The 23,205-nt window shown below is 48.4% G+C and overlaps 1 protein-coding gene and 1 non-coding gene across 7 annotated transcripts in view; one reads left to right on the forward strand and one right to left on the reverse strand.

Annotated features, from left to right (window-relative positions):
* HNF1B (HNF1 homeobox B) overlaps positions 1 to 23,205 on the reverse strand; it is a 92,406-nt gene that overhangs the window by 27,489 nt on the left and 41,712 nt on the right. For 2 of the 6 annotated variants that reach the window (XM_060135659.1, XM_060135658.1), the window contains exons 8-9: positions 22,226 to 22,344; positions 12,442 to 13,407 (exon numbers count right to left, since the gene is read on the reverse strand). In XM_060135659.1, coding sequence (XP_059991642.1) covers positions 13,387 to 13,407; positions 22,226 to 22,344 — 140 coding nt within the window. In that variant the 3' untranslated portion in view covers positions 12,442 to 13,386. Of the gene's footprint in view, positions 1 to 12,441; positions 13,408 to 22,225; positions 22,345 to 23,205 lie in introns of those variants that run through there. The other 4 variants (XM_060135657.1, XM_060135656.1, XM_060135662.1 and 1 more) reach the window with 2 other exon arrangements.
* Positions 17,537 to 17,668, forward strand: LOC132512420 (small nucleolar RNA SNORA72). The gene has a single exon (XR_009538149.1). It is a non-coding gene; the product is annotated as a small nucleolar RNA SNORA72 (small nucleolar RNA).

Below are 23,205 nucleotides of genomic sequence, written 5' to 3' on the forward strand. Positions count from 1 at the left end.
GATCGTAAAAGCCCACCTTCGGACGTGACCTTCCTTTTGGTCCCCCATGACTTTAGCTGCAGGAGGCCGAGCCCACCTCAATGGATTTAGAAGTCCTCACTTCAGGGACTTCCCTGGTGGTGCCGTGGTTGGGCATCCACCTGCCAGTGCAGGGGACACGGGTTCGAGCCCTGGTCCGGGAAGATCCCACCCGCCGCGGAGCAACTAAACCCGTGCGCCACAACTACTGAGCCTGCGCTCTAGAGCCCGCGAGCCACAACTACTGAAGCCCGCGCGTCTAGAGCCCGTGCTCTGCAACAAGAGGAGCCACCGCAATGAGAAGCCCGCGCACCGCAATGAATAGTAGCCCCCGCTCGCCGCAACTAGAGAAAGCCTGCACCCAGCAACGAAGACCCAACGCAGCCAAAAATAAATAAATTTACATAAAAAAAAAAGAAGTCCTCAGTTTAGCTGCTGAGGCCACTGGCTAGAGTGCAGGCAGCACCACCATTGTCTGGGGATGCGGTGTGTGTGTGGGCGGAGGCTGATGCCACTCAGTTTGTCCGCACCGTTCATAGTCCCTATTAGCCTTCCCTACTAAGCCATGAGCCGCTTGAGGGAAGAGATCTTTTCTTATTCATCGTTGAATCCCTATGCCCAGCAGACTGCACAGAACATAAATATTTGGTAAATGACTTAGCCTAATGCTGTCATACTCATCACCAGCAAATATTTATTGAGGGCGTCTTCTGTGCAGCGACTCCGCTAAGCAGTGGTGGGTACAAAGATGAATGAGACACCATTCCCACTCACAGCGGTTTACGCTAGAGTCAGAGAGACCCAGAGAAGCTTCGCTTGCCAGGAGGTCAGAGGAAGGAGCTGGGGCTGGAGAGCCCAGGGAATCTGGCAACCAAAGTTTCCCAAAAAGTAAACTTACTGTGGATACCCCCAGACCCAGAAACCCATTCACTGCGGATCTCTGTAGATTCCAGAGTGGAGCTAACCACTTACCAATTATCTGCACGTCTAGCTTTTCCCTATGTGACTTTGTCTCAAAAATGTGAATAAAAAAGTAGTGTCTCTACTTGGGAAGGATTTCTCAACCATTCAGTCCTGGGAACCATGGAAGTGAAACGTGTCCCCACGGGGACTCCAACCGGAGCCATACTTTTTAGCTGTGCCCGTGCTGTTTGGTTTGGGCTCCCCAGGGATTTGAGGCCAGAGCTGTCACTGCCCTCAGGAGGAAGGAAGGAAGGAGACGGAGGCACCTGTCTGGAGTTCGGGCCATCCCAACACAGCTCAGCACATCTGTGCTGGCCACCAGGAATACAGAAAATGACAGCAGGGTTGTAACTCCTCCTCTTATATCTCCGAGAACCTGGGAGAAGAAGGACAGCAAGTTGATCTCTTAGGGTCCCAGGGGGGCCAGATAATGTGAGCGGCCATTGCTGTACCAAGGCCACTGTCTCATCAAGGGGACCTTCAATGCATGGACTGGGGGTCTAGCAGCGTGTGTGGACAGTAGAGGCACTGTCACTGGGTGGCATTTTCTGCTTGACTCTTTTAAGCCAGTGCTTCTGAAACTGTTCTACTCAATTGCCATGTGGCAGGGAAGAGTGAATTTCACATTTCTCAAGGAGCCTGGGGTTTTAGATCACTGCAAACAGGACATTTCTTTGAAGACCCATATTTGATCTTAAAAATGCATGTAGGGCTTCCCTGGTGGCGCAGTGGTTGAGAGTCTGCCTGCCGATGCAGGGGACACGGGTTCGTGCCCTGGTGCGGGAAGATCCCACATGCCGCGGAGCGGCTGGGCCCGTGAGCCATGGCCGCTGAGCCTGCGCGTCCGGAGCCTGTGCTCCGCGGGAGTGGCCACAACAGTGAGAGGCCCGCATACAGAAAAAAAAAAAAAAAAAAATGCATGTAAAATTTGTATTTTCTACCACGACCTATCAATTTGCTTTGATATCAAAATGCAGTTAAAATTACTTATCTCTGAATAAAATGGATGCTCCAGGAAGACAAACTATCTTTCCTGTGGCTTCTTGGACCCCCTGACTCATTGCCCTGTACCCCACTTTGAGAAGAAGCATGCCTCTCAGGACATCAGGCCCATACACATGTTCCAACCCAAAGTGGGCCCATAACATACTTGCATGGCCCATGACCTTGATCCCCAAACACTCCTCTAGGTCTGTCCTGTGCTGCCCTGTCCACACGTTCCTCCAGTCTGACCCTGTGGGATCATCTCTTCACCTCTGGGTTTATACTGCTGCCTCTAGCAGAATTTGGAGATCAGGTGGCCAGTAACCCTATTCTTCAAATGTCTAGGGGCAATGGCTCTAAACCTTTTTGCAGCCTCTTTCACAGAGAATGAGCAGGGCAGTAAGTATGAGATCCTGAGGTGGGTTGGAAATAACTACTAAAATGGATACTTAATGAATCAATTATTTAAAGGGTCCTCGGCTAGGATTGTCCTTGCAATGGCCTTGGTAGGCTTTGCTTTCCCTGACACAACCGCTCCACCTGTACAAGGAAACTAGGAATCAAGGCTGTCTGCTGACGTGATGACGCGGAAGTTAGGTGATCTGAAGTCCGTAGTGGGTTTGCTATGGATTCACTCTATCAATGGATTTCAACTTTTAAAAGAAGTACCACCGATTCACTTATTCACTCATGCATTTGCTTATTCATTCAACGAGTCTTTATAGAGAATCTACTATGCACCAGGCGCTACACGAGGTACTGGAGGTACAGTGGTGAACAAGAGTAACATGGTCTGGGCCGCCTTAGAACTTGCTAGGGGGAGACAGAATTAAAGAAATGGTCTCCAGGAAGCAAATAGAACGAGCTCAGATGGGGCAAGCCCAGGGCCTTCCGCCATTGGCCCCTCCTGCCTTGGATGTCATGCCCAATAGCACAAGGACACAGTGAGTAGGTCCGGAACTAAGTCGGGGTCATGGCGAATTGCCTGCAACTCCTCATAGGAAGGTTAAAAACACATAGAATGAAATTCCCCTCCGAGTCCCCTGACCTGCCCAACTGCCCCAGAGACAATGCACTAAGTGTGCAAACACGCCTGAGAGTGAGGCAATTCATGGTTTCACATAATCCTCGCCTTCGAGCAGCAGCGTGCACTGGCACCAGGCTCTCCCCCATGTCACAGATGCAGAACCCGAGGCCTTGGAGAGGGGAAGCAGCCTGTGGAGTAGCCCCTGGCTGGGCCAGGACTGCGATGGGGTTTATGGGGTGGGGGGTGGGAGGGGGGCCGGGGGCGTAGGGCCCAGGCGTGGCTCTTGCTTCTACTGAACAGTGTTGGGCTGGAGCCTCTAGCAACTTGCCAGACAGACCCCCATGGTTCTGGAGACTCTGGCCACAGCCCTTTATCTTTCCTCCCCATGACCTGTGCAGATCTGATGGCTCTCGTTCTGAAAGATCTGGACTCTAGAACTCAGCTAAGAGCTGGTGGGACAATGGAAATGTGGGCTTTGGAATGTATCTAAACAACCCACAGCCCTGTCCCCTCCTCCCCAAAGACTGACCAATGACCCCTAAACCCCTGGATTGTTCCTAAGAAACCTAGTGTGGCTTTGGCAACTGCCTGGACTGTCACCATTTCCACCCTTCAGTGCTGGAGTATCTTCAGCTTAGCCTGTACTGCCATGTAAAAGAAAACGCAACCGAATCTGGAGTCAGTTAGATCGTAGAGCTAATCATGTGTAGAGTCACCTTCTTATGACATTAAGACCTCCAGGAGAGCCACTGAAAAGTCTTGTGCGGTCTGCTAATTCTTCTGCCAGTGAGGAATATGTGCGGTCTGCTAATTCCTCTGCGAGTGAGGAATGTGTTTATTCTTCCAAGGGGCAAAGATCCCCCACTCCGAGTGACGCCGCCACATTGTGTAACCAGGAACACGGGTTGTTGCTGATGTAAACATCGGCCGGGGGCAGACCTGCCGGGAGCCTGGGCTCCTTTTCCCAGAGGTGTTTCTTATGAATGGTTGTGTCCAGTGAAGCAATTTCCTGCCTTGTAAATTTCTGCCCAGCAAACCACATCTCCTATCTATCTGCTGCCTGGCTCTGGGTCATAAAACAATTCCCCAGAGACCAATCAGAGCCCGATCAGGAGTCCTTGAGTAACAGGAAAATTACCCTCCACCTGCAGACGTAATGACACTCTGCAAGCTAGTGGCTTTGCAGTTTCTGAACGTAAACATCACATGCCTTAGCCATGCCTTACCTCTGCTCATCTGAAATGGGGGGCCCACATATTTGATTCTCAGGCCCTGGTTCACTCCTCAGAGGCACTGGCTGGCTAGTGACCCATTACCTTGACCTGAGGACCCTGCAGCCTGGAGAACATATTTCACTGTGTCAGATCACGATTTGCAGAGCCGGGGCAAGAGAAGTTCAGGCAGGGGGTCTCAGGCACGCAGAGGACAGAAGATTTGGGCTGAAACTACATTGGAACTGATTTGGACATTCACTTTGCATTTTATGGGTCCTCAGCCTGGAATGTTTTCTCCCCACCCCTCCCCCATCTGCCTGGTGAACTGACATTCATTCTTTCTATTTTATTTTATTTATTTATTTATTTATTTGGCTGCGTTGGGTCTTTGTTGCTGCATGCGGGCTTTCTCTAGTTGTGTCGAGCAGGGGCTACTCTTCATTGCGGTGCGCAGGCTTCTCACTGCGGTGGCTTCTCTTGTTGTGGAGCAGGGCTCTAGGCCTGCGGGCTTCAGTAGTTGTGGCACGCAGGCTCAGTAGTTGTGGCTCGTGGGCTCTAGAGCGCAGGCTCAGTAGTTGTGGCGCACGGGCTTAGTTGCTCCGCGGCGGGTGGGATCTTCCCAGACCAGGGCTTGAACCCGTGTCCCCTGCATTGGCAGGTGGATTCTTAACCACTGCGCCACCAGAGAAGTCCCCTGACATTCATTCTTTGTGATGCAGTTCAAGTGTCCTCCGAGGAAACTTCTCTGACTTCCACCCAGACAGAATTTCCTCCACTGTCCTACCACTCTACCTTCTAACACCAACACAGCACATTCATTGCAATAACTTGCAAAATTTTCTGTCTCCCTGGCCAGGCTGGGAACTCCTTCAAGGCATCTTGGAATCCCCAGCACCCACCCCTGTGCCTGGCTCAAGTCAGTGTGCAAAAGAGGGTTGTTGAATAAATGAGTGAATGGGCATCTATTATGTGTCTGTCTACCACACTTAGATGCTTTGCATATGGAAAATGCACAATGGATATAGTCAAAGGGATGAAGCTCTGGGTTAGGCCAGTAAAGACAGACATAACCTAGGGCTCCTGTCCTGGAGAAGTCTGCAATCTGGTTATGTTTCTATGGGTGATAGGAATATTTGCAGACGGGGTATAAAGATCAGATTCACAGATAGACAGAAGCGGATTGTTTTTGTTGTTGGTTTTCCTTTCTGAGGGCCAGCTCAGAAGCCAGAATGGGTTCCAAGCTCGTCTATGTAACCCTAGTACTGCACTAGCCATAAGGCGATACCTAGGACCTCCATTTTCATCTCTTTCCTTTCTCCTTGTCCCCATTTATAGCAGATATAACAGTGACTTGCTCCTTCCTTTGAAGCTTGGGAGGCCCCAGACAGAGGTGCTGAGGGTGGTGGTAGCAGGTGCACACTGGGGTCATTTTCCAGTTGTAAAACTAGTAAACTCCATGACACACATACACACATGCATTCACTCAAAAAATATTTACTGAGTGCCTAATATGTACCAGGTACTAGATGCTGGGGACAAAACAGTGAATGAAACTCCCAGGTTCCTGCTCTCATAGAACTTACACTCCAGTTGGGGGCAGGCACTCAGTGATGGCGGGGATGGGGCCCATCATGTTCTCTCTCACATAGTCCGAAAAAAACTGGACGCAAATAACTAATATTTAGTGCACACTTTCTCATGTACCTGGTGAAGGACTTGATCCACCTTGTATCTCTTTTAATCCTTACAACAGCCCCATTTTCAGAGAAGGAAACAGGCTCAGAGAGGTTAAGTAGCCTTCCCAAGATCACACAGCTAGTAAGTGGTAGAGCCAGGATTTGAACTTCGATTTGCCCGACTCCCCCCAGCCTGAGCTCCTCACCATGACTCTGTATGGCAGCAGTAAATATTTACCAGGTGAACAAAGGGGTGGATGAATGGTTAACCGTCGCTACAGTTGCAGCCCGTTGTTTTGCTTCCATGATACAAACGTGAGCACCATGTTTAAGTTTTTCATTTACTTATTGATTCAAGCTTTTCCAAAGGGTGGCTCCCATAGAGAGTAGATTTCATAAAGATGAAGAAACAAGCATCTTTCTTGTTATCATCTGTGTTTCCCGGGCAAGGCAACCTATTTTACACAAATAATCAGGAATTATCATTGAAAAAGTTATGCCAAAGAAACTATCCCCTTCAGTTCTCTTTTCTGGGTTTGTGGTAAAGTCTGTATTAGGCTGCATAACGACCCCCAAAGATAGCAGGTCTGAATCCTTGGAAGCTGTCAACCATTATCTTAAAAGGAAAGAGACTTTGCAGATGTGATGAAGGAAGAATGTCCTGGATAATCTGGGTGGGCCCTAAATGCAATGACATGGATCCTTATGAAGAGGAAGAAGAGGGAGATTTGACACAGGAGAGAAGGCAATGACACCAGGAAGGCAGGGATTGGAGTGATGTGGCCACAAGCTAGGGAACCTGGAAGCCACCAGGAGCTGGAGGATGCAAGGAGCAGATTCTCCCCTATAACCTGCGGAGGGAGTGTGGCCCTGCTGACCCCTGGCTTGGGCTCAGTGATACTGACTTTGGACTTCTGGCCCCCAGAACTGTGAGAGTATGTATTTCTGGTGTTTTAAGCCACTGAGCTTGTGGAAATTTCTTATAGCAGCCACGGGAAACTAATACAGTCTTCTACAGAAGGAGGCAGCAGGGAGAACAAGTCTTTGACCACCAGTGTAGGTGATTCAGAAATACACTCTCTTTTAAAACTAAAAATAGAATTACCATATGACCCAGCAATCCCACTCTTGAGCACATATCCAGACAAAACTCTAATCCAAAAAGATACGTGCACCCCTACGTTCATAGCAGCACTATAAACGGTAGCCAAGACATGGAAACAACCTAAATGTCCATCGACAGACAAATGGATAAAGAAGATGTGGTACATATATACAATGGAATACTACTCAGATATAAAAAGAACGAAATAATGCCATTTGCAGCAACATGGATGGAACTAGAGATTATCATATTAAGTGAAGTAAGTCAGAAAGAGAAATACAAATACCATATGGTACACTCATATGTGGAATCTAAAATATGACACAAATGAACCTATCTACGAAACAGAAACAGACTCACAGACATAGAGAATAGACTTCTGGTTGTCAAGGGGGAGGGGGTTGGGGGAGGGATGGAGTGGGAGGTTGGGATTAGCAGATGTAAGCTTTTATATATAGAACGGATAAACAACAAGGCCCTACTGTATAGCACAGAGAACTATACTCGGTATCTGATGATAAGTCGTAATGGAAAAGAATACAAAAAAAGAATGTATATATAAGTATAACTGAATCACTTTGCTGTACAGTAGAAATTAACACAACATTGTAAGTCAACTATACTTCAATTTAAAAAAAAAAAAGAAATGCATTCTCTTTTTAGTCAGGATGCCCCCAAGAAATCCCACCTTGGAAAGCAAGGGGATCCCCCTACAAAAATGAATCCACCTCCTTCCCAGCTCCCATCCCCTCTCTTGGCTTTGTGTTTCTTTCCATTGCCTGTCAATCAATACCCGGCATACTGTATATTTGTTTATTTCGTTATTGTTGGCTCCCTCCCAGTTGAATGTAAACTCCATGGGAAGAGTAACATTTTTTAAACTGCTTTTCTTTCCATACCTAGAAGTGTATGTAGCACATAGTAAGCACTCAATAAACGCTTGTTGGATGAATGATCAAATGTCAGGTTACTGCCACCTGGAGAGTCCTGACATCATATCAGGGACATGATAACAGTAGACATCACAGCATGACATACTACCCAGATGCTTCCTAAAGTACCACTTTACAAGATGCCTGAGATAAGAGTCTTTGCCCAGGTAATATTGTTTTCCATTTTCTATAACATCAATTTCTATTTCCTGATTTGTCCAGGCCTCAGACCTTGGAATCCTCTTTGATGCCACATCTAAACTATCAGAAAACCCTCGTGCCTTCAAATCCTCTCCCTTTAAAACCACATCCACGATCAGACAGCCTCTCGTCACCTCCACCCCCACCCCCTGGTCTCAGGCTCTGATGATGCATCGCTTCCTGATGGTCTCTTTGCCGTCACTTTTGACGCCTCCCTACAACTCAGCAGTTAGAGGGATTCTGTTAAAGCGTAAGCCAGATCTTGCCCCTGCTCTGCTCACAACTTTCTGATGGCCTCTAGCTCCCTCAGAATAAAAAGTCCTTCCAGTAGCTTATAGCAGTCCTTACAATGGTGACAAGGTCCTTGTCATCTGTCATCACCTACCCGCACTCTGCTCACACCCGGACTCCCACACTCCCGCTCACTCAGCTCTATAGCTACTCGAGCCTCCCTGCTGAATTTTTCATAGATTTAAAAAAATCATCTGACATGCACATACACACATTCACACATTTACTACCCATCTCCTTAACCAGAATGTAAAGCTCACGAGGGCAAGGATTTTTGTCTATTTGATTCACTGATGTATCTTCAGTGTCTAGAACAATGGTGCCTGGCACACAGTAGGTGTCAGTATTCCTTGAATAAATAAATGGGAAATATTATTTTGGACTAGATGATATTTCCAAAAGCAAAGGGATATACAGAAGGCTAAGGCCTTTTGGCTCAGGAAATCAGGCATGCTTTCCTTAGAGTGCGATTTTTTATTTTTATTTTTTTGTCTTTTGAAAACTAGCTTTGGACTTCCCTGGCAGTCCAGTCGTTAAGACTCCACGCTTCCACTGCAGGGGGCACGGGTTCAATCCCTGGTCAGGGAATTCAGATCTTGCATGCCGTGCAGCGAAGCCAAAAAAAAAAAAAAAAAAAAAAATACTAGCTTTATCTTTTTATCTCTTTCATAATTAATTGGGAATCATTTAATATAATTGGTTTACTAAGGATGTCTGGACAGTTGGCCACAGGAAGGAAACCTGCCTTTGGGGACTATAACAGTGTGTATCTATTGAGAAAATTAAATGTGTGGAAATGGAGAAGAAATTTCGGGTGATCTGTTGGAATAAACATATTTATACATATGCAGACTGCATGAAACCTGCTCTGAGGATTCCTGCTTTTGATGTTGTCTCCCCTCATGTTTGTTCTGCTCATTCTTCCTTAGAAAGTATTTCCTCTATATACATGCAGATACCATTTTATATACACCAGGAAAAAAAATGGTCATCCAGGTGTGTGAGAAGCCCTGCATGCCCCAAAGATTCATTTATAAAATACTGTCATGTTATAAATCTTGGCTGACAATCTAGTATTTGCCCAGCTGGAATGACCTCTGTACGAAAGAGAGACAGAGACAGGGAAAGAAAGGGAGGGAGGGAGACAGGGAGGGGCTTTATAGGCATTTGGTTTAGCTGATTGCAACTTCTCATGAATATTCAGTCTGTTTGATACAACTGGGATGTGTTTAAAGTATTAAAAAACATGGATTTGTTATATGCCACTATGTGGTCCATTACTGGCAATCGCTTATCTTCCAGAACAGATTTCAATGGCATTTATTTGAATTACTTCCTCATTCAAAGGGGACGCATCAGCTCTGATTGTGCTTGGGAAGAAGTTCACTCCTGCCTCTTCCTGACCCACCCCCTTCCTCGCTCTCTGTATTCCTCCTTCATGACCGCCCCCTCCCCAACCTTTAGGGACATGAAGCCACCTTTAGTCCCAGCCACCTGGCTCTCTGTGGTCCTCCCACTCATCACCACATTTTTTTTTTTTTTTTTTTTGCGGTACGCGGGCCTCTCACTGTTGTGGCCTCTCCCGTTGCGGAGCACAGGCTCCGGACGCGCAGGCTCAGGGGCCATGGCTCATGGGCCCAGCCGCTCTGCGGCATGTGGGATCTTCCCGGACCCGGGCACGAACCCGTGTCCCCTGCATCGGCAGGTGGACTCTCAACCACTGCGCCACCAGGGAAGCCCCATCACCACATTTTACCTTCTTCTTTCCCTAAGGACACAGACTCCCCAGTCAAGCCTTTCCGTTCTCCTCAGACCTCTCCTCCCTGACTCATCCTCGGTTCACTGCTTGATTGGTCATATACCATAGACATGAGCAAAATCATTTCACCAGCGATTGGCAGTTTTCTTTACCAAGCGTCACACTGGTGATGAGGGTGTCTGGAAAGATCAACCGAGTCCAGAAGACTGCATGAGGAGGCACTCTGGGATGAGAGGATGCTAACACACACGCTCGCACAACGTACCAGGCCCACGTCTAAGCGTTTAACATACATGAACTCAATCACTCAACAACTGTGTACAGTAGGTACTACTATCACCCAATGTTATGTAGGCAGACAATGAGCACGAGGTTCAGTGGTGAAGTTGGAGATTCTAATCAAGGCATTCTGGCTCCAAAATGAATATCAAAGACCTGCCCCCCGGGGCTTCCCTGGTGACGCAGTGGTTGAGAGTCCGCCTGCCGATGCAGGGGACACGGGTTCGTGCTCCGGTCCGGGAAGATCCCACATACCGCGGAGCGGCTGGGCCCGTGAGCCATGGCCGCTGAGCCTGCGTATCCGGAGCCTGTGCTCTGCAACGGGAGAGGCCACAACAGTGAGAGGCCCGCGTACCGCAAAAGAAAAAAAAAAAAAGACCTGCCCCCAACCCAAAAGCTCAGTTCCCTGGTTGTCTACACTGTGTTCTTATCCACCTGAACCCAGTAGCTAACACTCCAGTTATTTCTGCCTTTGCGGGGAGATGATCCACTGTTTGGCATGGACAAGTCAATCTATTTTAAGGCAGGTTTTCATTACCGATTTCATTTCTTATCCACGGGTGTGAAAATGAAATCTGCCTTCCTCAGATCTCACCCTAGAAGACGGAGGCAGATCATGGTAAAAACAGAACCATCTGTCTGTTAGCCTAGGCTCAGGGTGTAAAGAGAGACCCCGGAAATGTTGGTCCATAACATGCTGGAGGAAGGTATGGGGAGGTTTTAGTTGCAAATGAATTTTCAGAGTGGGTAATGCCCGCCTGAGTGCACACACCGTGAGCCTCCTTGCCCCTCTTAGAGCCAGTGGGAAGGGAGATTTAATTTAGAAGGGAGGTGTTCTCAGCTGTCAGGGTCACCTTCTACAAGTCTTGGATCACGTAGTGTTTGGTAAAGAAGACTCCCTAGAGATTTCCCCCTACCTGCCCACCCCCCCCAACTCCCAGATGGCCTCTTGGATGGTTAAGACCTTCTGGATTCTCAGGGTTATTGCAATAACACAAGAGCTAAAATCTATCAAATGCAGATACTGGCTGTCCCAGAAACAACGTGAGTCCAAACACAGGGCTTCAGTTGAGGCCTGAGCTCGAGACCTACATTCCCTTCCTCTTCCTGGAACTCACAGGAGCCAACCAACAGGACATCTCAACCAGAGACAGCCAATCTTGGCCTCTCTTGATACATGGTGCTCGGCCTTGGCCCCAGTCCTTTTCAACCCAACCATGAATTTTCTCTTGACCACTTCAGCCCAAATTACATTGTCTGGGGAAGCCAGGAGCCAAAGGAGGTCAGCGTTTCCAAACCTACCTATCCCTGCCCTGGGCACTCAGTACATTTGCCCGGCTCACTAAGAATTACGTCTTCCACTACACTGAGATTTTGAAAAACCTGTTGCTTGGGGCCTCGTTGGCATGATGCCCTTGCTTACACCCAGCTTGGGAACTGCTCTGTCTAGAAGCCAGAAACCACATGCTGGTAGGTCTACGCTGCACGTAAGAGGAGACGGCAAAGAGGACAGGTCCAGCCTCCTTCTTCCTGGAGTCAACACTGGATCATCTGTGGCAAAGTCCCTGCTGGCAGAGTGTTCAGGCCTCTTTTGGCTTTTCGCCTTCCTGCCTGGGAAGGAAGAGCCATTCTCCTGACTAACAGCCCTACGGAAGGGAAGAGAGCTGGAGTTAACGCTTAAAAGGAGGTTGAAAATGTTACCCACGGGGATTCCACTTTTCCTACTTTTTCTCTGTTCCTGTGACCAACAGTCACCAAGAGTTGGCTCCATGTCTACTTCTGTGAGTCGCAGAAAGACAAAGGTATTGGAGTCTGACTGGGGTTACAGCCTTTTCTTACCTTAGCGGTAAAGCCGGCCTGAAGACACTGGGGCATGCAGCAGCGAGCCTGGTGGAGTAAGTGGAAAACTCCAAGGAGACCAGGGGCCGGGGGTTCTTGGAGGAACCGTGGCAGGGGAAGAGTCAGAGACAGACAGAAATATGAGACTCTGGGCAGTGACAAAATAAATTGTTTTAATGGGAGGTTTTCGGAAAGGGCAACTTTTGTTTGTGCTATCAAACAGCCAGTGTCCCTGTCTTGGGGTTTCCTGGGGAGGTACTGGCTGATCCCCCAACCCCACCGGAAGCGAGGACGTTACTCTGACACTATGCTCAGCCCTTCCAGGGGTCCAGAGGTGTGTCTTAACATCAGGAGATTGGAGTGAGCTAGCAGACAGTCCAAAATACACAGTCCCTGTGTGTGCCCGGGCCCGAGGAAGGGGGCAGGGGCTTCACTTCCACCTTAGATACTTCTCCGTGGGGGAAGGCAGAGGGGGCAAATCACTTTGAAAATTCAACTCTGACCTTTACGAAGAAAACGGATAGACACTTTAGTATTATACACAGGGCAGAGGGGAGAGGAAGTAGAGGGGAAATTGCACTTAATTACAGTAGTTTATAGTTTACACCCATTGGACAAATTTACTTCTTTAAAAGAAATTTCCAGATTAGCTGGGAGGGGGGCGGGGGAGGGAGCTGCTGATATTTACAGTGCGTTTGGCTCAGTTCAATAGCACGTGTCCTCCTCGCCTCACTTCAGTAACAGATTCAAGTTTTCACATCAGTTTGTTCGATGAAGGAGCATAATGTAGATGCTCCGGCTTTCTCTCTTCCTCTTCCTCGGTTTCTCATCTCCCGCCTTTAGGACAGACCGGACGGGAGAGCTTGACGTCTTGGGAGAGGCATCGTGACAATACTGCATAGAAGGGAAGCTGGGCTCCGGGCCGCGCCTCTCAGAGCGGATTGTCCGAGGCGCGCTGGCAGGACGTCAGGTGAGCAGGGACCTCTCGCAGGTGCTGCTTGTCAGGTCACTGCGCTTTTCCGCGACAGCTGCCTGGAGGGTGATGGTGTGGAAAATAGGGTCCTTGTTGCTGTGCACAAAGTAAGTGATGTGTGGGCATCACCAGGCTTGGAGAGGACACTGCAGAGAGAGAGGAGAGACGGCTCAGCTGTGTACATCTGCTGGGACCTGGGCCATTAGTCTGGCTTCTCTGGGGGAGCTGAGACCCAACTCAGTCAGCAAAGAGCTGAGGCTGGAGGCCTGGGGACCCCGTGCCTGCTGAGCCTGAAACACGCTCCCTTTAGGAAGACCTAGGTGCCGGCTTCCCTGGCTACTTCAGAAGAGAGAAGTGAATTGCCGCCGACCTTGAAATAGTCATAACTCGCCGACCTTTATCCTGAAGTTGGGCTCCTCTTCCTGTGAGTTTATAAATAAACTGCTCAGTTTGGTGGCAATGGCAGCTGGATGGGGAGCTCTTGCTTCTGGCGGAAATAAGGATCTCTTCCTAAGTCCTCTAAGAGTAGGGGTTCCCCTAGACCCCTTCCCAAACTGTAATGGACCCGTGAGTAGCAGAGATCCTGTTAAAATGTACTGATAGATTCTGATTCAGTGGACCTGGGGTAGGCCTAAGAACCTGCATTTCTAATCAGCTCCCAGCTTGGGCGGATGCTGCTGATATATTTTGAGCCACGAGGCCATAAAGCGCATGAGAAAATCACCACGTACTCACAAACGATCCATCAGGGAAGAAGCATGGGGAATTGCAAAGTGCTTTCTACAACATTTGTTACCGTCAGGACAAGAGCTCAGAGGACCAGGATCTAAGGGCTGAAGGCCTCTGATGCCAGGCTTCCCGGTGCGTCGGGGCAGGAGACCTACCCAGCATGGAGGAGCCTTTGAGAGGAGCCAGACCCCCATCTGAGGCAGCCTCTGCTCCCAGAGCCCTGGGCCTTGCTCATCTCAGCTGTCTTGGAACACCACTGCTCGCCCTTGCCTTCCAGGGAGTCCCTTTTCTCCTCTCTCTGTCTCCTCCTTCTCTTTCCCCTTTGTTGTCATCTCAGGGGAAGGTTCTGCCCTTTGGCTTCGTGGCTTATTTTCTCAAGACCTCACCCAACACACACGCGTGCATTGCTCGCGCGCATACACGCACACCTCCCACTACTATTAAAGGCCTATTATCCCACTGTTATCTCATTAATCAGTGCTCCCAGCCATAGCCTTGTATGAGGCTGCCTTTATGTCCATTTTACAGGTGAGGAAAACAAGGTCAAAGAGAGTCCGTGGATTGTCCAAGGTTTCAGACCTAGGAGAGTGTGGGGATTCAAACCAGTTCTGGGAGACCTCCCAGCCCGCGTTCTTTCTATTATGCTGAGGTTAGGAGCCTTCTACTAGCTTTCTTCTTGGTCAATCTCCTTTCTCTGAGCCTCAGTTTCTCCACCTATAAGATGAAGGCCGTTGGGGGATCAGAGGGGCTGCTCTGTGTGCAGTACTCCGCACGGTGCTTGGTGTAACTGTCCTTGGTAACACTGGGCTGCCCGGGGTGCCCCCTCCAGAGCTCCTCGGTGCAGGACTGAGCTGTGCGTCCGTGGGAGGAGACGGCTTACTGGCCCTTCTTCATTCTTGAGGCCCTGGTCAGGGTCCTCTGATACCCTTTGCCTCCTCTTCCTTCCCCCACCCACCCCCACTCACTATCAGCCTTTTTCCAATTTTCAGATTTCAGGTGGAGGAGAGAGAAAATGGCTTGTGACCTTGCAGGTTTCAATAGAAGAGCAAACACCAAGAGCAGATAAGGAGACGCCAGCAAGATTCTATGACCTGTCATTAGGGATGGGCTTCCCAGCTATCAAATGTTTGCTCACATAATAAAATGGTGGCAGAGCCCTAAATGTTGTCAAAGGAACTAGGGTTATTTGCCCCCTTCAGAGTCTAAACACAAACATCTGATAAGGGGTGCACTGTGCTCCCTCAGAACGGAGGCCTGGCTCACCCAGCGGCGCGGGGGCCTTGCCCGAGGACCTCTGAGTGACTACAGAGCCCTCGTCTGGAGGGTGTAGTGGCTGGGGAATTGTTAAGGACGTCCTCACCCTAAGAAGATTTGATCCGTAATGGGGAAGAGCTGACATTTATTGAGGTCCTACTGTGTGCCGGGCTGCACCGCTAAGTAAGGGCTTGACACGCATCATGGCATTGAATGCTCACATCAAGCAAGCCTCTGAGGTAGGTAATTCATTCATTTCACACGGTTTGGAGGTCCTTCCATATGCTTAGCCCTTTTTTAGGCACTGGGTGTGTGCGCAGTTGTGAACAAGACCCTGTCCCCATCCCCACTGAGATTACATTCTAGTGAGGGTTTTGAACAATGAATGAGTAAAACAAAATGCATAACATAAAAGTTTAGGAGGGGACGAACACTCTAGAAAATTAAGCATGGTAAGAGGTTTCAGTGACTGGAGGGAAGAGGCAATAAATTAGGGAGGGGGATCGGAAGGTGATCCCTCCACGCTTTGAGGTGGTGATGTTTGAACTGAATGAAATGAACGCAGGTGAAGATATGCATTAAAGAATATTCCAGGCAGAAGATACCGCAGAAGCAGAAGTCCTGTGGTGGGATTGCTTCAGCTCTGGTTCAGCTGAGGCTGAGTGACAGAGGGAGAAAGGGCCGTGGTCTGACCACATAGGGCCTTGGAGGTCCCTGTTTCAGTCTGGTTGCAACGGGAAGCTAGTGGAACATTTTGACAGGGGAGCGACACGATGGATTTCCCTTTTCCAGAGATCACTCTGGCTGCTGTGTGGTGAGCAAAGCACACCCACCCCTGTGGGGCAAGACTGGAAGTGGGAAGTTAGGGGCCGCTGCAGGAGCGAAAGACTGATGGGGTGGTGAGAAGCGGTCAGACTGAGGATGCATTTTGAAGGACCCCTAGCAGAACTTATTGATGGACTGGATGTGGGATGCGGGGTATGAAACGATCCAGGGTACCCTCAGGAATCTCACTGGAAGAACTGGTATCATGTTTGGAAATGGAGAAGCCCAAGGAGGAAGCAATTTGGGTCAGGAGGAATTGGGACAAAATGAAGAGCGGCAGGTTCGCTTTGAGAGGCTTGTCAGGTATGTTAGGTATGCATCTGTATGTGCCAAAGACGCAACAGGTTTGTGAATGGACCCTCAGGGGAGAGGTCTGTACTGGAGACAGAATGACAGGATCCATCTTTGTGTCCACTTGATCCAAAGCCCTGGGACTGGAGATTGCCCAGGGACAAACATGGAAGAGAAGAGGCCAAAGAATGAGTCCCAGTGCCCTTTAACAAGTAAATGTCACAAAGACGAGTTGCCAGCCAAGGAAAGGAGGAGTGGCCAGTGTCATAGGAGGAGAACCAGGAATGGGTAATGTCCTAAAATCCAAGTGAAAAAAGGAGGGAATGATTGGCTGTGTCAGAGATAGAGCTTGAGAGATAACCACTGGATTTGGTGACAAGGAGGTATTAGTGAGCTGGCCAAGAGGGGTTTCAGGAACGTGGGGACAAAAGCCAGACTGAAATGTTCTCAAGAGAGGTATATATACAATGCGGGGGGGGGGTGGTATATATACAATGCGGGGGGGGGTATATATACAATGGAGTACTCCTCAGCCGTCAAAAGAAATGAAATTTCACCATTTGCAGCAACATGGATGGATTTGGAGGGTATTATGCTTAGTGAAAGAAGTCAGACAGCGAAAGACAAATACTGTATGATATCACTTATATGTGGAATCTAAAAAATACAACAAATGAGTGAATATAATAAAAAAAGTAACAGATTCACAGATTATAGAGAACAGACCAGTGGTTACCAGTGGGGAGAAGGAAGGTGGGTGGAAAAAGAAAGGAGATTAAGAGGTACAAACTACTATGAATAAAATAAATAAGCCACAAGGATCTGTTATACAGCACAGATATTGGAATACAGCCATTATTTTATAATAACTATAATGGAGTATAACCTTTAAAAATTGTGAATCGCTATGTTGAAACTTATAGAATATTGTAAGCCAACTATACCTCCGTTAAAAGAAAAGAAAGAAAAGAGAACTGGGGGTGAGGAAGTAGAGACAGTGAGTACAGATTATTATTAAGTTAGATTAATTATAGCTCTATTAATTACAAGTAAAAATTATACTTCCAGTTTTGTAGATGAGAGAGCTGAGGCTTACAGAGGTTTTAAGTGACGTGCCCAGGGTCTCAGAACAGAAAATTCTGTGCTCTTACCCACTACGTAAGATTACTGCCTTTTCTGCGAATATTCTCGCTGTTCTGATTTTGTAATAATCAGGGCAGGCTAAACATTCGCTATATTAAGACCATGCATGTGTCCCCAGACCTAGTTCTTTTCCTAGGTCTGGTTTTATAAATGCTGGTGATAAACCAAGTCTGATTTATATGATGAATCTTATGTGGGAAATGTCTGTGACTCTAGGTATCCGATCAACCTTGAGAAATGGTAGCACAGCTAGTGTAATAACTTTTGAAGATAACCATTGCTAATGTGATGATTACCCATTGCCATTAAATGAATTGTAAAATTTTAAAAAAAGAAAGATGACTGCCTTTTATCTTGAGTGGGACACCAGGGAGAAATAAATGCCCTTTGCCATTTAAAATCCTCCTTCCTAAGCTCGAGAGACACTCAAGGTTACCATCAGGGAAAGCCAAGATTGACCCAGCTGCCATGGACTGGGTGTTTCCAGCCAAGCGCTGAGCTGAGTGTTTTACAAGTTTTATTGTGTTTTGTCCTTTCAATGATCCCATGAAGGAGGAATCGTTATCTTCATATTAAAGGTGAGGAAAGTGAAGTTCAGAGACGCTAGACTTTTCCCTTTGGTCACACAGGTAGACAGTGGTAGAAGCTTGAGCCCGGGTCTGCCTCGCACCCACGTCGGCTCTTCATCAGCCCACACTGCCAGTGGGGAAGGTTGGGAGGGTGGGGGGCAGCTGCAGGGCATTTATGACGATGAGGCTGCCCACCTCCTTCTCGTCAGCACCCCTGACGGTGACTGCTCCGGGGGTCCTCTCCTGACCTCTCTCTACGTACACTAGGAAGTGGAGCGGTGGGTAGAGAAGTTGTGGAAATAGGAGTGGGCTCACAGCCCGCCCACACTCGTTCTAGCCAAGGCTGGGGCTGGCTGTGGTCTGGTTTCCAGGCTGGCAGGCTGTCGTTTTGCAGGAGGCTCAGGCAGAGACCCACTTAGGTGGTAACTCTCCAGCACCCAAGGGTTGAGAAGGGGGGAATGGGGCATAAGCTCTGGAAAGGACGGAGGATTCCCAGCAAGAAAGTTCCAGCCTGAGGTTCCCGAAACATGATCCGCGAGGCCCTGGGGCATGTCTGTCTTGACAATGGAAAACACTGGGATCAGACAGCTTCAAGGTCAAATGCTGGCTTTAGCCTTATACTGGCATAACCTTGGGTCATGTCTATGAGTACTTTAAAAATGGATCTTAGGACTTCCCTAGCAGTCCCGTGGTTAAGACTCCATGCTCCCAACACAGGGGGCACGGGTTCGATCCCTGGTCGGGGAAGATCCCCGCATGCCGTGTGGCATGGCACAGGCAAAAAAAAAAAAAAAAAAAAAAAAAAATTAAATGTTAGAAAAATGGATCTTAGAAGGTGAGTGTTGTTTAATGGATGTGGAGTGAGAAGAACCAAAGTCTGGAACTCCAACTCCAGATTTACCATCATGTGAGTGTGGGCAGATTCTTCCCCATCTTTGAAGTTCAGGTTTTTGCCCTATAAATCAGGCATACAAATTTCTACCTCGCAGGATGGGTGGGAGGATTAGCCAGGAAATTAAGATGGACAAGCATCTGGAGTGCTGTGTGGCAAACGGGAGGCAGTCAAAAAATGCTAGATCTGAATTCATTCGTTCATTCATTCATATTTAGTGAACATCTACTAAAGCCCAGGCATTTGGCTACACACAAAGGGCTTGGGTGCTTTGAGAGGCCCTGAACTATTTGCTTTTCTCCTGGGAGATGGGTGAGAGGGCATCCTTGTACCAGCAGGAGAATGGGAAGCAGGGATCTGCAGCCTGGGCCCGAGAGGCAGGATGCGCGTGAGAGACGGTTCTAACCCTGAGAAATGCTATTGTCAGAACCTCGTTTGATCGCATGCAGACCAAGCAGTGAGTTAAATATTGAAGGAGCTAATGGAAGGTGTCTCCTAAAGGATCACAGACAGAAAGGGGGTAGGAACAGGGAGGAAGCTATCACTTCGAGCACGTGACTCTGTACTATGCATGGTCTTCAGACACTTTGAATATTCTCTAAGAGGGAGGTGGGATTTTCCCCTTTAGAGATGAAGAAACTTCGTCTCACAGCCATGAATTAACTGCCCAAGGTCGTGTAGCAGGGGCGAAGGAGCTGGGATTGGCTCAGGCCTGTTGGCTTTTCCTAGCATTCTACGATGTCTCTAAAGCAGCATTGTCCAGGATGGGTCTCTATTCACTGCCCACATCAGCACAGGAAAGATTCTGAGATGCCCTGCCCTGTGGGATTTCTGTTTAGCCCAGCTGTTTCCCCAACAAATTTGACCATGGAATCTTCTCCTCATGCCATGGGCCCCTGATTCCTAGCAATAGCCTTGAAACTCTTTTTGGAAAATACTACTTTAAAACAACAAAAAAGCAGAATGCCACCAATTCTCTTCCAGAACTCACTTCTGACCCTTTGCCTTTGGAACAGAGTTTGTACAACTTTTCTTCACCTTGGGTTCCTTCTGCTGCCAGGAGACAGCATCTTTACCCTCTTTTTACTTCATTCTGTCTTTCCTATTTCCTCTTCTCCTGTAGTTTGCAGGAAGAAAGTTTCCTGACTGGAATACAGTATGTGGGCTTAATTTTTACTCATGTTCCTGACCAGTAAAGACCACAAGAGCAGCGATCACCATGGGTGTTTTAAAGATGGGTATTGGAAGACAAGTATTATTTAAGTGGAAAGAGTCCAGGATTTAGAATCAAAGACCAAAGTCCGGAAGTTTGGCTCCCGAATATCATCTGTGTGACTTTGGGCAGGTGACCCTGCATCTCTGAGCCTCAGTTCATTTCTTTGTACTTCTTAGGAGGTTTTGGTAAAAAAGAAAATGGTGAGATAATATTCATGAGAAGTATCATTGTAAACTATAAAGTGCTATATGAAGTTTTATCCTTACTAAATGTTATCATCATCCTAGAAGTGAGTCCATCATAGACTCCTGAAATGTCCAGGGACTCGGAAACAACTTCACAGTAGTTCTAGAGGGCCGTCCAGGCGGCTTCAAGGTCGGCTGGCCACTCTGTCCGGTGGAGGGGAGAAGCCGGCTGGGGGCCGGTGCAGAGTCTCAGAGAGCATCTCGAAGCATTTTGATTAAGAGACCATTTCCTGAATTCAGAGGACTTGTTTCAACAAGCAAGCATCAAAGTCAACTTGGGAAAGACAGGAATCATTAATCACAGCCCCATCTAGGGCTGACCAAGCGGCAGATGGATTGATAAACCTTTCAAAGGGGAAGGTATTCCCAAGCAGGGCTGCTGCGCCTGGCTGCCCCCCGACTGAGATTTGTGAGCACAGATAAATGTTTTCCCTGCTCGCTACAAAGAGTGGGAAATCACATGGGAGTCGAAGGGCAGGGTGATGGGGGCTGTCCTTTCATCTTCCAATGGGTGAGAGAAGGGTAGCAAAGCAGGTCCCACACACCTCTCCCTCCCCAACACCCCCAATTCCAGAGCCTGGATGCCTAAGTTGTATTCAGCATCCAAGATGTGCCAGGCGCTTAATCTACACGACATCATCAAATCCTCAGAACAAGCAGATGTTATGACTTGTTTTAGAGATGAAGAAAGTAAAGGCTCACCGAGGTCAAGGTCACCAAGCAAGTGGCAAAGCCAGGAATTGAACCCACCTGTCTGACGCTGGCGGACCAGGAGGAGATGGGGGCAGAGGAAGAACAGAGAAGGCTGAGCCCGTGAAGAACTTGCTCAGAAACACATGGCGCTGGATGAGGTGGGATTTGAGGGAAAAAAAGACCGTCAACAGGACCAAGCCCTGCCGAGAGCATCGGACATGAAGTTCAAGGTTGCCACCTACTTATCTAGCAATCAATAAAGGCCAAACAGTTCCCACACTGCACAGACCCCAGCTACTAAAAGGTCCTATTGTGTTCCTCTGGAATTGTGACCTGTGTGCAGACATCTTGTCCTGTTCTCTAACTCTCGGCATCTCATTCCAGTCCAGCTGTCCAAGCTGCAGCCTCAGCGTGGGTCATCTTGACTCCCCATCCCCTCTATGCGGAGGTGGGCATTAGTCATCAACTGACATGGTGACTAAGCCTCTGAATTCCCCACTTTCAGTGCACCAGGAAGTGGATTCTAAGTTTCTCTGTAAAACACCAAGTAAATGCAGGTCCCTGGCAAGGCCAGGCTGTCTACTGGGGAGTCCCCATGGGTTGGCAGAATTGCATCATTCTCTAGAGCTTACAGCGTTGGGGGTCCAACATGGGTCCTGGACTGGGTGAATCAGCCTGAGGACTCACTGGTCACTTTCTCTATTGGTGGGAAATCCTCAGGGATCCTTCTTGCAAAGCAGGGAACTCCGCAGGGGGTCTGACTTTCTGAGCCCTCCTTGGAAATACCTTTGCTGTGGCTCACTGATCAATGCATTGGAGATACTCAATCTCAGGGCCTACAGGCTCTGTGTAATCCAGTCTCTAGCAACTGATAAAACTTCAGTACTCTAGCGCTCTTGTCAGGGATGCTGGGGGGAGCGATAAGTCCCTCCCCTTCAGGCTGTGGCCCATCTTCTTTGCCCTGTGACCTCAGGGATTCCTTTAGCAAGTACCAGGGGAGCCTCAGAAGGATCACGCTTGTGGCTGAGTCCACACTTGCCGCACTCTCTGCACATGAGTAGCCATAGTCATCCCTCCCCTCCCCCGACATCTTCTTGCCGGCATTACCTGTTTACTGGAAGACATGTTGGTGAGCGTACTGATGCTGCTGGTATCTGTGACCACCATTGCCGATGGAAACCGGGAGGTGTGGGAATACTGGGGGGGTTCCTGCTTGTGTGCATACACTAGAGAGACAGAGTGAAGACAAAATCAAGGTGTAGATCACACAGGCGTGAGCATAGCTACAGACCCCCGCCACCTCCAGCCCACACCACTGCTCCTGCTTCCCCAGGCAGATAAAAGGAAGGTGGTGGTGGTGGTTATGTCTGGCAAGGCAGTGCGATGTGATAGAAAGAACGGCCATGCGTTTAAATCCTGGCTCCTTAATCAACTCAGCCTCAGTTTCCTCACCTCTAAAATGGGAATGATATAGGATTAGAAGAGCTTGTGTTTAAAGCACTTCATACCAAATAGATCAGCAGCTTTGCACAATGCCTGGTGTGCAGTGGTGGCTGGCACTTCTGGGGTGGGAGCAGTTCTTTCCCCCTGACTTTCAACAGAGTATTAGACTTCTGGGCATCAACAAGGGATCCTTAGGCATATGTGGTACATCTGAGAACTTAGGGCAAAAAAAAGTTCTAAATAGCTGGCAAAATGAAGGAGCTGGCCTGTTTGCCTACCGGTTCTGCCGTGACTCAAGTACCAGGTCTCGTGCTAGCAACTGTAGATTAATTAGTAATTGTAAATGGACACGGATGTCATTACTTGTATAATTCTGGGCTGTTCCGGTTTGCGCTAGAATGCCTTATGACATCACACAGATATGAAGGCTGATGGACAAAATGAGACTAGATACCAAGAAAACCTCCAGGAGCATGTGGCTCACTTTTTGTTTTTCTAGCATGTGTCCACAAAGTCTGGAACCTTTGACTCACGCTAGTTCGTCCATAAGAGTCACGGAAATTCCAGGTCACGTGACCAACCCAGAAAGCATGTGGATGTCTGGCCTTGAGGGAGGGACCAGCTTGTTCTACCAAGGAGTCCTC

Source organism: Lagenorhynchus albirostris, chromosome 20, assembly GCF_949774975.1.
Source record: "Lagenorhynchus albirostris chromosome 20, mLagAlb1.1, whole genome shotgun sequence".
Classification (NCBI taxonomy): domain Eukaryota; kingdom Metazoa; phylum Chordata; class Mammalia; order Artiodactyla; family Delphinidae; genus Lagenorhynchus; species Lagenorhynchus albirostris.